The following is an 18,342-nucleotide window of genomic DNA, read 5'->3' as shown; positions in this document are numbered from 1 at the left end:
AGAAGCTATCTCCAAACCCAGAGGTACCAAGAAGAGTTTACCTCCTAAAAGCTTATGGCTCCGGTGTTTTTAACTGAGAAATGATCTCTATATTATAAACAAACCACACGTATCTCTCTCTAACCGCTCCTCTTCCTGGAATGAAGCAGAACCTGATAACTCCTCCCTCCTCTTCCTGCTCTCAAACACAGCAGCTCCACTCAGTCCATTTACTTCCTTGTTCCCTCCCCTTCAGATCTACAGTTTGAAAGAGGGTGTAACCAACATGGTGAGAGCTGATAGGCCCTATTCACTGCACAAACACATGCTGTTTAGATCAGAGCTCAAACTAGTTTGACTTCTCAGGAAGTGAAACTCAGACAGTCGTTGCTACTGAGAGGTGAAATGGCGCAGAAAGGAGTTCAGCTGGACCAGGAAAGGTTCTCTTGTTCGATCTGTCTGGATCTACTGAAGGATCCGGTGGCTACTACCTGTGGACACAGCTACTGCATGAACTGTATTAAAGGCTTCTGGGATGGAGAGGATGAGAAGAAGATCTACAGCTGCCCTCAGTGTAGGCAGACCTTCACACCGAGGCCTGTCCTGATGAAAAACACCATGTTAGCAGATTTAGTGGAGGAACTGAAGAAGACTGGACTCCAAGCTGCTCCTGCTGATCACTGCTATGCTGGACCTGAAGATGTGGCCTGTGATGTCTGCACTGGGAGGAAACTGAAAGCCTTCAAGTCCTGTCTGGTGTGTCTGGCCTCTTACTGTGAGAAACATCTCCAGCCTCATTATGACTCAGCTCCGTTCAAGAAACACAAGCTGGTGGAGCCCTCCAAGAAGCTCCAGGAGAACATCTGCTCTCGTCACGATGAAGTGATGAAGATTTTCTGTCGTACTGATCAGCAGTGTATCTGTTATCTCTGCTTAATGGATGAACATAAAGGCCACGACACCGTCTCAGTTGCAGCAGAAAGGACCGAGAGGCAGAGAGAGCTGGAGGTGAGTCGACTCAACATCCAGCAGAGGATCCAGGACAGAGAGAAAGATGTGAAGCTGCTCCAACAGGAGGTGGAGGCTGTCAATCGCTCTGCTGATAAAGCAGTGGAGGACAGTGAGAAGATCTTCAGCGAGCTGATCCGTCTCATGGAGAAAAGAAGCTGTGATGTGAAGCAGCAGGTCAGATCCCAGCAGAAAAGTGAAGTGAGTCGAGTCAAAGAGCTTCAGGAGAAGCTGGAGCAGGAGATCACTGAGCTGAAGAGGAGAGACGCTGAGCTGAAGCTGCTGTCACACACAGAGGATCACGACCAGTTTCTACTCGACTACCCCTCACTGTCACCACTCAGTGAATCTACACACTCATCCAGCATCAATATCCGTCCTCTGAGCTACTTTGAGGACGTGACGGCGGCTGTGTCAGAAGTCAGAGATAAACTACAGGACGTTCTGAGAGAGAAATGGACAAACGTCTCACAGACAGTGACTGAAGTGGATGTTTTACTGTCACAACCAGAGCCCAAGACCAGAGCTGGATTCTTACAATATTCACGAGAAATCACACTGGATCCAAACACAGCACACACAAAGCTGTTATTATCTGAGGGGAACAGAAAAGCAACAGTAATGAGACAACAACAGTCTTATCCTAGTCACCCAGACAGATTCAATGGATGTAGTCAGGTCCTGAGTAGAGAGAGTCTGACTGGACGTTGTTACTGGGAGGTGGAGTGGAGAGGGGGAGGAGTTGCTGTAGCAGTCGCATACAAGAGTATCAGCAGAGCAGGGGGGTGGAATGACAAAACTTGGATGTTATGTTGTGACCAAAAAAGTTATAGATTTTTCTACAACAAAGTCAAAACTCCCGTCTCAGGTCCTCTGTCCTCCAGAATAGGAGTGTACCTGGATCACAGTGCAGGTATTCTGTCCTTCTACAGCGTCTCTGAAACCATGACTCTCCTCCACAGAGTCCAGACCACATTCACTGAGCCTCTCTATGCTGGATTTATGCTTCTTTATTGTGATACCACTGCTGAGTTGTGTAAACTGAAATAGACAGAAGTCATTTAAGGGTTAAATTCTGTGTTTTAACTCTTAAACTTATCTGGTGTCCATCATTGTTGCTGCAGAGCTGATTTTTCTCTTCATGTCTTCACTGCACAGAGATCAGCTGTCAATCAAACATTACGGGCTCTACTTTGACCAAAGAACGTTTATTACCAAGAAGTGAAAGTTAATTGTTTGTTCCATTGTAACGTCAGCGCCCAGCAGCAGAGCTACGCTTCCGCCATTTTGGACTGAAAGCGACTACCAGACGCCAGTAAAACGTCCGCCTACAAAGTGACGTACAAAAGTAAAACTACATTATTTCTATTCTATTGTCAAATTCTACCAAAACGGCCGGTGTTGAACTATAAAATATTATGAATATAAGAAGCGTTTTCAGTCCAAAATGTCAGCAGCGGCTGTTGTCAAAAAAGCAGCAGAGTTGCGTCTCTTTGCTTCTACACTCTTTGCTTTGACATCTTCTCATGAGTTGTTCTGTAAATGTGTGAGTGTCTTCAGGTGGCGCTCCTTCCTGTGTCTGTTTCACTGCTCATGATGATCTTTGTTCACCTGAACTGATATTTCTCTGCATGAAAATATAAACTTCTCTGTGCTCTAAATGTTTGATGAATATTTGTATATATATATATGTGTATGTGTGTGTGTGTGTGTTGTTGTTTCTCTTCCACTGCACGGGTCTTAAAGGAAGGTCTAGTGATTTATTTCTTATCATAGATATTCTGTTCTCATCACTTTTTGTAAAGATATCTAGAATCACATTTATTTGTTGGGCAGACTAAATGTTGTCGTCCAGATCGACGTACAAACGAGATACTAAGATGTTTAATGAAACTGTAATTATCATGATCATAATCAATAAGGAAATCATTATTCTCTGTTACATCGCTGAGATTCTGCTCAAACAAACTGATTGTGTGGATGAAAATGAATCTGTACGTGAAATCATTGAACAAGAGTCATTTAACAGACTTTACTGATGGGATGTGTGAACAAACTGAAGGTTTCTATAATCAATAAACAAGAATGAACTAAGTCTTTTCTTCCTGTCTTTTTTCCAGGGTATCATACAAAGCTCCAGGCTGCTTTGGATCAGGATGACGTCCTGAAATTGAACCGTTTTGTCACAAATGCTTCAAAGTAGATTGTTAAATATGTGAAACAAATGATTATAAAGCCATTTAAATATTTCAGGACAGTTTAGTTTGATAACTCCCTGTTGTCAGTCAGCTGTTTGTAACCAGTCAAAGAACAGAATTTGTTGTGAAATCACACCGGATCCAAACTTATTTGGTGTTCATGGTATTTAACCTCCAAATCACTATTCCAATGCTTTGTTTATTTATTATATATAAGTAGGTAATAATTATGAATGAATCCCAAAATATCCCATTAAATAAGGAATAATCCCACAACATTATTCATATTTAACATTTAATGAAGTTTATGTAAATTCAGTCTGGAAGACTAGGGGTGCAATCTCATTCATTCTCATTCATTCTGGGTCACTCTCTCATTGGCTATTACTATGTCAGCTGATTATGGGCGTCTCTCTTTTCAGTGACCAATCAGAGCTTGCCATATCTCCCTAACCAATCACATTGTCGCTGTCAAAAGTTAAAAAACGTTCTCCTCTATGCTGTTTTCAGCGTCAGTATCAGCACAAACGGATGCGACCCTCCACAACCCCATCACCTCCAGATTCATCCAATCAGAGCAATCCTGCTCCACTTCATTCATCGGATCGGCATCAATCTTCTCGGTCACCGCCAAAGACATCAAGAACTCCCAGCAAGCATGCTGATGCTACGGGAACCAACGCATGGGCATCGATCACAGGGACGTCCCACACCAACATTCATGGACGTACTGAGGAGAGATGCTGGACAGTGCTGGCGAGCTAGCCAGATGTATGATGGACTGAGACAGCTGGAAGCTCCGCTTGAAAGCCCGTCTGAGGACGACCCAATGACATCAATACCGATAGTTGTATTATCACTTTTTTACATCCACCACTATTGGTTTTGTGTTATCAGTCCTACTTGTATTAGCTATTACAGCTGCTAGGCCATTATTGTGGCTACTTCTCTCTCTCTCTCTCTCTCTCTCTCTCTCTCTCTCTCTCTCTATCTATCTATCTATCTATCTATCCCCCCAGCCGGTCTCGGCAGATGGCCGCCCGCCCTGAGCCCGGTTCTGTTCCAGGTTTCTTCCAAGTAATCGGGGAGTTTTTCCTGGCCACAGCGTGCTTGGTGGATCTTGTTGGGTCTCTAAACTATGGTGTACGTTCTAAGACCTACCCTATATATATAAAGCGTCTTGAGATAACTTCTGTTGTGATTTGACGCTATACAAAAATAAATTGAATTGAATTGAATTGAACTACCACCATCACCAGTGTCTAGACCCGGGGGGGAATAATCCTAAATCCAACTACGGCATCACTTCCCCCTTATTATGTCACATTGGGTCTAAATCGCCAAAGACTGTGACTATTCATAATTCGTGCACTTTTGTAATAAATCATCATTCAATTCATAAGAGTCTCTCCTGATTTAATTATTATTAGTTATTCTCAGATGGATTTAGCTGTTTGTTGTGTGTAGAGGAGGCTTTACTTTACTGTTTAATTTCTGGACTACTCCACACTGTCTTCTGTCTGAGTGTCCTGAATAGTGTGTATAGAGTAGTCTTTGTCCAAATGAACACGTAAAAAATCACAAGTGCATATTTTTCTCTCAGTTTGGGGCTCCGTCCTCACTAGGCCGTCGTTTTCCTCACCCTAACAGAGCTCTTGGTGATAGAGCGGCCCAGTGAGGGCTGTGTGGCAGTAAGAAAAGCTGTTGTTGCCTCCTGTCAATCATTTTAAATGTCAGCGTAGCCCATCACACAGTACGGCTGCTGTCATTAAACAGTATCACATGATATTGTGATTGAGTAATGCTCAGCAGAGCAGCAGCTTGGGAATGACTGCTGGTCAGCAGGTGGTACTATCTACTAAAATAATGTGAAACACTTCTCCTGTGATCGTTTCTTGTGTTTGAAAGTGCTTCTGTCTCCGTATATTGACTGCTGAACACGTGGAGATTCTCTCAGAAAGCGCCGACTTGGACCACAAGAGGTCAGGAGTGCTCAGTTTTAAAGTCATCTGAGGATGTTAATGCACCAATCTGACAGCCTGAACTCATTCAGTCAAAGTCCAAGCCAAGCTTTCACATCTAGCTGTTAGTCTGAAGGACATGAATGTCATCAGGACACTGATCCATATCACAGTCAGATGCTGAACTAGCAGTCCTGAACCTCGTCATCGTTGTCATTACTGTGAATGCTCATTTTGATCCAGAGATTTCTGTAGAAAATGAGACCGATGGACAGTAGTTCAGACACTGCAGTGAGCTTAATGGAGATTGTCTGACCTCTTGACCTCTTGTAGAAGACATTGCATGGTTTGAAGGACAGTGAACGGCCGTATTGTTGCTATGTGATTGAACGTGCATCATTAATTAAATTTGGCACAGATGTAGGTTTATACGTTATGAAAAGATGTAGATATCGGGGCGCTGCCAATTTGCCAAATAGGCGCTAAATATTCCTAAATGTTGCAGAAAACTGATTTTATGACTCTTGATGATTTCCAAGGTGCGTTCAAGCTGATGAGATCAGATGTCAGAAGATCACAGGCATGATTTTATTTACCTCTTTATTTTTTACGGGTACTTTTTAAAAGCTTTTAACCTGAGAAAAACGTGAAAATCAAATAAAAGGAGCGTGATCACTTCAGGGTCAAACTTCACCCCCATGCCTTTATGGTAGAATGACAACCTTTAAAGCAGTAAAACTGACAGAGATAACGCTGGATACATTTCTTAGTCACCAGTAACCTCTAATCACAGTTAAAGTGATACTGAACTTTGGTAGATCTTTGGGATGTATTGCTCACTAGACGTGATATCGGCCCAACTAAAGGAGAAAATCATCATCAATTGCTTCTGCTGCTTCTTTTCTCTCTCCATTCAGTCCTGTTGCTAGTGAAACAGGTCGCTAAGGTTGCTTTCACTCATAACCCGTTTAGTTACCTGAAAAGGTGGGTCTTGGTCCGCCTCCAAGCCGACTCTGGTGCGGTTTGTTTATGTAATTTTAGCATGATTTCAAAAGTTAAACTATTAATAAATCCATCTGCTGATTGTGAAATCTGTTCAGGAAGTGATCTTATTGATCTGTATTTAAGGCCATGTATAGAGGCACCCCCCCTTGAAGGAACCGGCCCTCTACCTCCGAGAGGTCAAGGCCCAGTTACGTGCTGGTTAATCTTGTGTGACAAAGAGATTTTCCAAACAGATGGGTTAAAGCATAATAATACAATTTATTCCGAACAATCAATGTTGCATAAGTAAAATAAAAGAGTTTACAGAATTCTGGATCCAATCAACGTGTCCCTGACAACATACAATGCATGGGTCAGTTCGCGAAGTCTGAACCCCGAGCTATCCCTGATCCAGCGTATTTAAGCTTTACACAAATCAATATTCATGAGCTTATGGCACGTGATGTTTTTGCTGCATATCTTCTTTTTTGTTTCTTCTTCTGACTCCATCCTCCCGTGACCTTGTGAAAAGAACAGAACATGCAGTCCCGTGTGCCTCCCCCCTGTCCTCGCCCTTGAGTAGTTCAAAGCCTCTCCAAATGCTGCCGGAGATTATTACAATGTGACTATATAGAAATCTACAGTCACCGAATCACCTCCTCAAGGAACAAAACAGTGCAACAACAACTGAACAGCCCCAAGTCCTTCATTCCTTCACCCTGAGTTATGCCCTTAGAAGCTAATAATTGAGAGACAGTTATTGAGCAATAGGAAACAATACAACAGTTTTCAGCTTCCCTTATAAGCAGGTTATTTCAGGTCATTGTAAGCACTTTTGTACATAATAAATCCAACACCCTCTAAAAAATAAATGTAAATTAAAAAGTGCTATTGTATATCAAAAAAAGAAAAGAAAAACTGAATCCTACTGGAGTTGGCACCTTGCTGTGGTGGATAAGCTTGTGTGTCTCTTTAACCCTGTATTTCAACAGGAGACTCATCTAAGTTTTCTTATAAGTTCAACACAGTCAGCTTGGTCACAGGTTAGAGACCGGACAAATATCAGCTCCTTTGCTCAGATTTGAAGGCCATTGCAAAAATAAAACATTGTCATATGAACCTGAAGTGCTGACTCAAACTAAGAAGTTCTCATGTCACCTGTGACTAGAAGTTACCGGCAATCTCTGAACTTTACCCAGCGTTATCTCTGTCAGTGTTACTGCTGGCAATACAACCCAAAGTTCTACCAAAGTTCAGTATCACTTTAACTGTGATTAGAGTTTACTGGCGACCAAGAAATGTATCCAGCTTTCAAGCTATCTGTCAGTTTTACTGCTTTATTGGTTGTCATTCTACCATGAAGGCATGGGGGTGAAGTTTGATCCAGAAGTGACCACGCTCCTTTATTTGGTTTTCGCATTTTTCTCAGGTTAAAAGCTTTTAAAAAGTACCCTTTAAAGATAAAGAGGTAAAAACATCATGCCTGTGATCTTCTGACATCTGATCTCATCAGCTTGAACGCACCTTGGAAATCATCAACAGTCATAAAATCAGTTTTCTGCAACATTTTGGAATATTTAGCGCCTATTTGGCCCCATTCGTCCCTCAGGGGCCAAAAAAGCAGTGCCCCGATATCTATATCTTTTCATAACATATAAACCTACATCTGTGCCAAATTTGATACTTTAATCGCAAAACGCACAATTGTTACGAATATTTCAGTTTAGCTGCCCCAATATTACATGAGATTTTTATATTATTTTAATTTTTATTCTGTAAATCTTTTAATCTGGAAAGAACTTTGTACTTAAGTTTGACAAGTGTTATATAAATTATTATTATTACTACACTAGTTGCCTAGGTTACTTATCTCTACTTTCTTATGTAAAACAAAAAATTAAGCAGTAAAACAATGGCTTATGAGATTTCTTAAAAACAATCACTGCAGCCTCAGGAGTGTGTGTAATGTGTCACTAGTCTGTCTGTAAACGGCTGCATGCAACAGTACATACTTTGTAAGGGCAGCTGCAGTGTACTAAAAGGAAAAAGCAAAAGTATGTGATTTGGGACGTAGTCAGTCGTGCTGCTCCTCGTCCTGGAATGAATCATAGCTTGATAACTCCTCCCTCCTCTTCCTGCTCTCAAACACAACCCACTCCAATCGGTCCATTTATTTCCTTGTTCCCTCCCCTTCAGATCTACAGTTTAAAGGTTGGTGTAACCAAGATAACACATGATGATTAGATCAGAGCTCAAACTAGTGTCGGTTCTCAGGAAGTGAAAATCAGACAGTCGTTGCTACTGAGAGGTGAAATGGCGCAGAAAGGAGTTCAGCTGGACAAGGAAGCATTCTCTTGTTCGATCTGTCTGGATCTACTGAAGGATCCAGTGACTACTTCCTGTGGACACAGCTACTGCATGAACTGTATTAAAACCCACTGGGATGGAGAGGATGAGAAGAAGATCTACAGCTGCCCTCAGTGTAGGCAGACCTTCACACCGAGGCCTGTCCTGATGAAAAACACCATGTTAGCAGATTTAGTGGAGAAACTGAAGAAGACTGGACTCCAAGCTGCTCCTGCTGATCACTGCTATGCTGGACCTGAAGATGTGGCCTGTGATTTCTGCACTGGGAGGAAACTGAAAGCCTTCAAGTCCTGTCTGGTGTGTCTGGCCTCTTACTGTGAGAAACACCTCCAGCCTCATTATGATGTGGCTCAATTAAAGAAACACAAGCTGGTGGAGCCCTCCAAGAAGCTCCAGGAGAACATCTGCTCTCGTCACGATGAGGTGATGAAGATGTTCTGTCGTACTGATCAGCAGTGTATCTGTTATCTCTGCTTAATGGATGAACATAAAGGCCACGACACCGTCTCAGCTGCAGCAGAAAGGACCGAGAGGCAGAGAGAGCTGGAGGTGAGTCGACTCAACATCCAGCAGAGGATCCAGGACAGAGAGAAAGATGTGAAGCTGCTCCAACAGGAGGTGGAGGCTGTCAATCGCTCTGCTGATAAAGCAGTGGAGGACAGTGAGAAGATCTTCACCGAGCTGATCCGTCTCATGGAGAAAAGAAACTGTGATGTGAAGCAGCAGGTCAGATCCCAGCAGGAAAGTGAAGTAAGTCGAGTCAAAGATCTTCAGAAGAAGCTGGAGCAGGAGATCACTGAGCTGAAGAGGAGAGACGCTGAGCTGAAGCTGCTGTCACACACAGAGGATCACAATCAATTTCTACTCCACTACCCCTCACTGTCACCACTCAGTGAATCTACACACTCATCCAGCATCAATATCCGTCCTCTGAGCTACTTTGAGGACGTGACGGCGGCTGTGTCAGAAGTCAGAGATAAACTACAGGACGTTCTGAGAGAGAAATGGACAAACGTCTCACAGACAGTGACTGAAGTGGATGTTTTACTGCCACAACCAGAGCCCAAGACCAGAGCTGGATTCTTACAATATTCACGAGAAATCACACTGGATCCAAACACAGCATACACACATCTGTTATTATCTGAGGGGAACAGAAAAGCAACATCAACGATGGTACGACAGTCTTATTCTAGTCACCCAGACAGATTCACTAGATGTCATCAGGTCCTGAGTAGAGAGAGTGTGACTGGACGTTGTTACTGGGAGGTGGAGAGGAGAGGGACAAGAGTTTATGTAGCAGTCGCATACAAGAGTATCAGGAGAGCAGGGGGGGTGAATGAATGTGCGTTTGGAGGCAATGACAAATCTTGGGCGTTATATTGTGACCAAAACAGTTATATATTTTGGTACAACAATGTCCAAACCCCCGTCTCAGGTCCTCTGTCCTCCAGAATAGGAGTGTATCTGGATCACAGTGCAGGTATTCTGTCCTTCTACAGCGTCTCTGAAACCATGACTCTCCTCAGCAGGGTCCAGACCACATTCACTGAGCCTCTCTATGCTGGACTTTGGCCTTTAGGTTATGGAACCACTGCTGAATTGTGTAAACTGAAATAGACAGAAGTCATTTAAGGGTTCAATTCTGTGTTTTAACTCTTAAACTTATCTGGTGTCCATCATTGTTGTGTCATGTCTTCACTGCACAGAGATCAGCTGTCAATCAAACATTACGGGCTCTACTTTGACCAAAGAACGTTTATTACCAAGAAGTGAAAGTTAATTGTTTGTTCCATTGCAACGTCAGCGCCCAGCAGCAGAGCTACGCTTCCGCCATTTTGGACTGAAAGCGACTACCGCACGCCAGTAAAACGTCCGCCTACAAAGTGACGTACAAAAGTAAAACTAAATTACTTCTATTATATTGTCACATTCTACCAAAACGGCCGGTGTTGAACAATAAAATATTATGAATTTAAGAAGTGTTTTCAGTCAAAAATGGCGGCAGCGCCTGTTGTCAAAAAAGCAGCAGAGTTGCGTCTCTTTGCTTCTACACTCTTTGCTTTGACATCTTCTCATGAGTTGTTCTGTAAATGTGTGAGTGTCTTCAGGTGGCGCTCCTTCCTGTGTCTGTTTCACTGCTCATGATGATCTTTGTTCACCTGAACTGATATTTCTCTGCTTGAAAATGTAAACTTCTCTGTGCTCTAAATGTTTGATGAATATTTGTATATATATATATATATATATATATATGTGTGTGTGTGTGTGTGTGTGTGTGTGTGTGTGTGTTGTTGTTTCTCTTCCACTGCACGGGTCTTAAAGGAAGGTCTAGTGATTTATTTCTTATCATAGATATTCTGTTCTCACCACTTTTTGTAAAGATATCTAGAATCACATTTATTTGTTGGGCAGACTAAATGTTGTCGTCCAGATCGACGTACAAACGAGATACTGAGATGTTTAATGAAACTGTAATTATCATGATCATAATCAATAAGGAAATCATTATTCTCTGTTACATCGCTGAGATTCTGCTCAAACAAACTGATTGTGTGGATGAAAATGAATCTGTACGTGAAATCATTGTAACAAGAGTCATTTAACAGACTTTACTGATGGGATGTGTGAACAAACTGAAGGTTTCTATAATCAATAAACAAGAATGAACTAAGTCTTTTCTTCCTGTCTTCTTTCCAGGGTATCATACAAAGCTCCAGGCTGCTTTGGATCAGGATGACGTCCTGAAGTTGAACCGTTTTGTCACAAATGCTTCAAAGTTAGTGAACTGTTTAGCTGGAAAATGAGAAAGTTTGTGACCCGGCAGTCATGTTGAGATCATTTCTCATTTTACTTACTCATTGGAAATCAATTAACAACACAAAACAATGACACATATTGTCCAGAAACCCTCACAGGTACTGCATTTAGCATAAAAAACAGGCTCATAACATGGCAACAAAAAACAGCTGTCAGTGTGCTGACTTGACTATGACTTGCCCCAAACTGCATGTGATGATCATAAAGTGGGCATGTCTGTAAAGGGGAGACTCGTGGGTACCCATAGAAGGTGGAGAGAGCCTTGTGTCTAGTGACAGCCCATCAGGCGTCCAATGCTGGGAAGCGGCGCGTCCCCTCGTGATATAAAAACGCCCCTGTGGACACGTACCATAAATCTAAATTTGGATATTTTTGCTGTTAACGGTTAAAAGAAGAGTTGCAGGTGTTGGCGTCCTCTTTAACCTGTGTGTGTGTGTGTGTGTGTGTGTGTGTGTGTGTGTGTGCGTGTGTGTGTGTGTGTGTGTCCTTACTTGGTATCATCAGCCACCTCCACCTCTGCATTGGCTGTGATTGGTGCGTTGGAGTGTCCTGCAGTGGGGTCGTCTGTATTCAGCTCCCCATTGGTTGAACTCATCACCTGGAGGTGAGAAATGGGGGAGGGATGAGTACAGGCGTGCCAACGTCCGATATTGGTGGGACAACAATTTAAAAAGACTTGCATTACGTCCACACTAAGGCAGATACATCTGAAAACTTATGTGAAAAATGCACCAAAACAACTGAGAGGCAGATAAAAGTCTCTTCTTGTGAGAGCCCAGTTACTGTGCTGAGTCTCAGCTAGTTAAACGTCCATCTGCGTCCTGCTCTCCATCCTCACAGAGGACAAGACTGTTTTCAAATGTAGCCAGCTTAATGTGGACGTGGTCTTAAAAATAGTCCATAAGAGCTGTGACCTCCGGGGAAGCCTCACACCTCCACAGATACAGCCATTGTCAACATTCATTTTGCTGCCATGCAAAATAGCGACACCTCTGCGTCATGACTTAAAACAAAAAGCAACGACGACTTTGTGGCCTTGAAACTGTTTAACTTCACTCTTTAACAGCAGCCGCTCTGACATCATTCATATGCTAGTACAGTCCTGCTGCACCTGTTTTTAGTTCAGTCAGGACCACTTTAGTCAAAGAACTTTATTTCCATTGCAGTAATATATACATTATATTTGGCGGTATGGCTCTGTTCTGGGACCTCCCTGCCCATCCACGCGCATACGTGGATCCACGAGCCTACGTGGTAGCATGAGGCAAGGAGAGCACTCCTCCTTGCCCTTCCATGTGCACACATGGAAAGCCAAAGGCAGGGAGAGCAGCAGCAAAGACCCCCACGGGTGCAGAACAGAGCCAGCATCAATAACACAGAATGATATTGTTAGTCACACACAGTATTTAAAGGAGGTGGTGGGGTGGAGGTGGGTTGCGAGCGGCTTTGTAGAAGAAGCAGCACAGGTAGCCAGGTTGAAGGAGCTTAAATAAGGCGCCCTGTATGAAATTTGCCAATGAATGCCTAGAAGGGAATCAGCTGATCTGTCAGATGATGCATCAGCCGATTGGCCGGCCTAAGATCGGCCGCCATCAGCTGACAGCTGTCATATGAGCAGCGCTTGACTTCATGGCCTGCATGAACTAACGCTACGCTCGATTTCAGTCAGGACCACTTTAGTCAAAGAACTTTATTTCCATTGCAGTAATATATACATTATATTTGGCGGTATGGCTCTGTTCTGGGACCTCCCTGCCCATCCACGCGCATACGTGGATCCACGAGTCTACGTGGTAGCATGAGGCAAGGAGAGCACTCCTCCTTGCCCTTCCATGTGCACACATGGAAAGCCAAAGGCAGGGAGAGCAGCAGCAAAGACCCCCAAAACAACCACACCAGGCAATCCTCCCTGGCCTTCCATGTGCCCACATGGAAGAGCCATAGGAGGAGCCAGCTGAGCTCCCAGTGAAACCCGTATAGATTCAAACGACATACAGTGATGCCATCCGCATCTACACAGGTCGCGCCCATCCACGCGCATACGTGGATCCACGAGCCTACGTGGTAGCATTGAGGCAAGGAGAGCACTCCTCCTTGCCCTTCCATGTGCATACATGGAAAGCTAAAGGCAGGAGCGCAGCAGTGAGACCCCAAAATTTACCACACCAGGAAAACCTCCTTGGCCTTCCATGCGCTTACATGGAAGAGCCACAGGAGGAGCTAGCTGAGCACCCAGTGAAAACCCGTACACTGGTTAAACAAATGCCACTTTCCAGAAGTGACACAGAACACTAATATTACCCCTCCTGCCACACTGCAATACAATTATTGACCAAGATTTGGTTTACACACAAGATGCATAAAACAATTACAGTTTAATATACATGTATGTTATAACTCAAAATATACTTACTAGAAAATGGACATTATATTATATGGATATAAATGGATTACCTTGTAATATATAGTCATTCTGAACAGCCTTTACTGCGTAAAATACAGTATATCATAGATCACATGGTTAAGATCATATCTGCCTGTTTTACAATCTTTGACCACCAGTGGTTTCGTGCACATGATGCATCCAGATATTAACCCTTCTGAACCAATATGCTGGAAAGCTTTGATGCTTCATGAAGCTTCAGCTCGCCTGCATCTACACAGGTTGCACCCTTCCACGTGCATACGTGGTTCCACGCGCATACGTGGAAAGCATAAGGCAAGGAGAGCACACCTCCTTGCCCTTCCATGTGCATACATGGAAAGCTAAAAGCAGGGAGCGCAGGGAGCCCCAAATGACCACTCCAAGAAAACCTCCCTGGCCTTCCATGCGCCTACATGGAAGAGCCAGCAGGAGGGGCCAGCAGTACGACTTAATGGAAAGCTAATTAGACTAAAACATATACCTCAAAACATATACCTCAAAACTGAACTTAAGTATAGTACTTGAGTAAATGTTCTTTGCAGAACTGGTAGTACTGACAGATCAGCAGGGTTAATTTAAGGCTGTAACATGGAAAACGTGATCATCTACAGACCGATGTGTTCCTCTCTGAACATACGAGTCAGCAGAGCTGTTTATAATCTTTTACACGGTTGAAGAATTCCCTCCGTCATGGAAACTGAACCCGAGTCTGATGCAGCTCCCAACATCTTCCAGCTTCCTGCATCCTTCTTCTTGAGTTTCCTCTGTCAGCGTGGAGCAGGAGCTGCAGAAACAGCAGCAACATGAAGCAGCAGCATGGAGCTGCAGCAGTAGCAGCAGCAACATGAAGCAGCAGCGGCGTGGAGCAGCAGCATGGAGCTGCGGCAGCAGCATGGAGCTGCAGCAGAAGCAACATGAAGCAGCAGCGTGGAGCAGCAGCATGGAGCTGCAGCAGCAGCCGCATGGAGCTGCAGCAGTAGCAGCAGCAACATGAAGCAGCAGCAGCGTGGAGCAACAGCAGCAGCATGGAGCTACAGCATGGAGCTGCAGCAGCAGCCGCATGGAGCTGCAGCAGTAGCAGCAGCAACATGAAGCAGCAGCAGCGTGGAGCAACAGCAGCAGCATGGAGCTACAGCAGCAGCAGCAACATGAAGCAGCAGCAGCGTGGAGCATCAGCATGGAGCCGCAGCAGCAGCGTGGAGCAAACGGCAGCAGCATGGAGCTGAAGCAGCAGCAGCGTGGAGCAGCAGCATGGAGCTGCAGCAGCAGCATGGAGCAACAGCAGCAGCATTGAGCTGCAGCACTTGGAGCAGCAGCATGAGCAGCATTAGCAGCAGCAGTGGAAGCAGCAGCAGCATGAAGCAGCAGCAGCAGCAATGTGGAGCAACAGCAGCGTTGAGCAGCGTGGAGCAGCAGCAGCAGCAGTAGTGTGGAGCTGCAGCAGCGTGGAGCAGCAGCAGCATCGTGGAGCAGCAGCAGCAGCAGCGTGGAGCAGCAGCAGCAATGTGGAGCAGCAGCAGCAGTAGTGTGGAACTGCAGCAGCGTGGAGCAGCAGCAGCAGTAGTGTGGAGCTGCAGTAGTGTGGAGCTGCAGCAGCGTGGAGCAGCAGCAGGTTGAAGCAGCAGCAGCGTGGAGCAGCAGCAACAGTATCGTGGAGCTGCAATAGTGTGGAGCAGCAGCAGCGTGGAGCAGCAGCAGCAATGTGGAGCAGCAGCAGCAGTAGTGTGGAACTGCAGCAGCGTGGAGCAGCAGCAGCAGTAGTGTGGAGCTGCAGCAGCGTGGAGCAGCAGCAGGTTGAAGCAGCAGCAGCGTGGAGCAGCAGCAACAGTATCGTGGAGCTGCAATAGTGTGGAGCAGCAGCAGCGTGGAGCAGCAGCAGCAATGTGGAGCAGCAGCAGCAGTAGTGTGGAACTGCAGCAGCGTGGAGCAGCAGCAGCAGTAGTGTGGAGCTGCAGCAGCGTGGAGCAGCAGCAGGTTGAAGCAGCAGCAGCGTGGAGCAGCAGCAACAGTATCGTGGAGCTGCAATAGTGTGGAGCAGCAGCAGCGTGGAGCAGCAGCAGCAATGTGGAGCAGCAGCAGCAGTAGTGTGGAACTGCAGCAGCGTGGAGCAGCAGCAGGTTGAAGCAGCAGCAGCGTGGAGCAGCAGCAACAGTATCGTGGAGCTGCAATAGTGTGGAGCAGCAGCAGCGTGGAGCAGCAGCAGCAATGTGGAGCAGCAGCAGCAGTAGTGTGGAGCAGCAGCAGCAGTAGTGTGGAGCTGCAGCAGCGTGGAGCAGCAGCAGTTTGAAGCATAGAGTAGCAACTTGGAGCAACAGCAGCGTAGAGCAACAGCAGCGTAGAGCAGCATCAGCATAAACTTAATGAAAAGCTAATTAGACTAAAACATATACATTAAAGCCTTTTGATTCTTCACAGGTTGCAAGCTGAGGCATATGGCTAGAAAGTCAAATGAGAGAGTCAAGCAGATATGCCGTAACATTTACTATATATAGCCAGCAAGTTACTGAGCACTCATAGCTTTTGAGCTTCGAGGATGTCTTGAGCCTCCGGCCGGAGGTAACACTCATAAGCGGTTGATGACCATCGGCCCCAAGCCTCGAGTGTGGAGACAAGAGCTGTTAATGCTGCTGTTGTTGCTGCTCCTATGCGGAGAGAATGCGCAGTGCAGCGTTCTGGTGGCAGTTCGCATGATTGGCAGAGGAGGCGAAGGTGTGAGGCAAACCAGCTTGGGACATGGGCTTCCCCTCATCTGTGACAAAGAATGACTCTCATTGGCTGGTTTGAGGTCGGCATCTCAGATAGTGGATCATTGAAGACGGGATTAGACTCAGATTAATTTTAAAATATGATGAAATACTGAGTGTTTAATGGTTACGTCAGCTATAGTGAGATCATGCGAAGGATCGAACATTTGGTGCGTGTAGTGAACTCGCCACCTTTAAGAAACCTGAAAATGCTGTGAGGAAAACAGTTTCTAATAACAGGTCTGTGTAAGCACCGAAGCACCCTTTATGAAGGATGGCTGCAAGGATTTGGCTTCTCAGATTGTGCGAAATTGCAGCAGCAGGTGGAAATAATGGACCCTGGTGGAGATTTGGACTGCAATTTCCCAGAAATCTCCGCGGGACTATGACGTCATCAAAGCTCGATGGAATGACGTCATCGATCTGCGGCGCGCGTAGAGGTGATGGCCCTTCCGTGTTTGAAAGAAGCCGGCTTGCTGGAGATGCCGACATGGACTCAAAGCTTGGATCTGGAGTCATACTGGCGAGTGACGACTGGATGCTGGATAGAGCTGTCATGACAGGGTTGTCCTCCTGCTCCAGGGAGCCGGCTGCCGGGGCTGTAGCTCGGGCCGCTGGAGCTCGGACTGCTGGGCTTGGACCGGGCCTCGGACCGGGGCTTGGACCGGGCCTTGGACCGGGCCTCGGACCGGGGCTTGGACCGCTGGATCTCGTGCTCTTTTGGAAGGCGGCTCAGCGGCCGTAGCTGGGACTGCAGCGGAGTTTCGGGCACTTTCTTTCCTTTTCTCAGCGGCTTTCCTGGGAGCGCAGGTTTTGAGAAGATCTGCTGGTGGAGTTTTGCCATGGAAGCTTTCCAAAACATTTCAAAAGCTCTTCATTAGAAGACCCGACTGGAGCCGTGATGTGGTTTTCAACCAGGACTTGTAGGAGCCTGGACACTGGCCATTAGGAAATGCTGGGAGCAGAACTTGAATGTCTACTTATCGGATGCGAGCTCCGGCGGATAGGGAACGGGCTCTCTTTGCCGATGGCTTCCTCTGCCTCGGATGCTGTTGTTGTGACTCCATAGCTCAGTCATCATGGACGGAAATCGACATGACCAGCAGCAGGGTAAGTTGAAGCTTGTACGTGGAAAATCTGGTTGTTCTCATGTTGCGAGCGGCTTTGTAGAAGAAGCAGCCCAGGTAGCCAGGTTGAAGGAGCTTAAATAAGGCGCCCTGTATGAAATTTGCCAATGAATGCCTAGAAGGGAATCAGCTGATCTGTCAGATGATGCATCAGCCGATTGGCCGGCCTAAGATCGGCCGCCATCAGCTGACAGCTGTCACATGAGCAGCGCTTGACTTCATGGCCTGCATGAACTAACGCTACGCTCGATTTCCTTTACACATTTCACCTATTTTCCTTTTTCTTTCGAATATTTCCCATCCCTTCAGTGCGCCTGTCATGCCTGAAATATATATATATATATTTTTTTTTTCAGTATCACTTTAACTGTGATTAGAGGTTACTGGTGACCAAGAAATGTATCCAGATTTCAAGCTATCTGTCAGTGTTACTGCTTTATTGGTTGTCATTCTACCATGAAGGCATGGGGGTGAAGTTTGACCCTGAAGTGACCACGCTCCTTTTATTTGATTTTCACATTTTTCTCAGGTTAAAAACTTTTAAAAAGTAACCTTTAAAGATAAAGAGGTAAATAAAAACATGCCTGTGATCTTCTGACATCTGATCTCATCAGCTTGAACGCACATTGGAAATCATCAAGAGTCATAAAATCAGTTTTCTGCAACATTTTGGAATATTTAGCACCTATTCGTCCCTCAGGGGCCAAAAAAGCAGCGACCCGACATCTA

At 45.3% G+C, this 18,342-nt stretch overlaps 1 protein-coding gene across 1 annotated transcript; it reads left to right on the top strand.

Annotated features, from left to right (window-relative positions):
* Positions 1–249: 249 nt before the first annotated feature.
* LOC141776851 (uncharacterized) lies at positions 250–10,128 on the top strand. The gene is made up of 2 exons (XM_074650677.1): positions 250–2,025; positions 8,417–10,128. The coding sequence occupies exons 1-2, from the start codon at positions 385–387 to the stop codon at positions 10,115–10,117; spliced, it is 3,342 nt and encodes a 1,113-aa protein (XP_074506778.1). The 5' UTR covers positions 250–384; the 3' UTR covers positions 10,118–10,128.
* The last annotated feature ends 8,214 nt before the right edge of the window (positions 10,129–18,342 follow it).

Source organism: Sebastes fasciatus, chromosome 11 (assembly GCF_043250625.1).
Source record: "Sebastes fasciatus isolate fSebFas1 chromosome 11, fSebFas1.pri, whole genome shotgun sequence".
In the NCBI taxonomy this organism is placed as follows: Eukaryota; Metazoa; Chordata; class Actinopteri; order Perciformes; family Sebastidae; genus Sebastes; species Sebastes fasciatus.
This window is presented reverse-complemented; position numbering and strand designations above follow the sequence as displayed.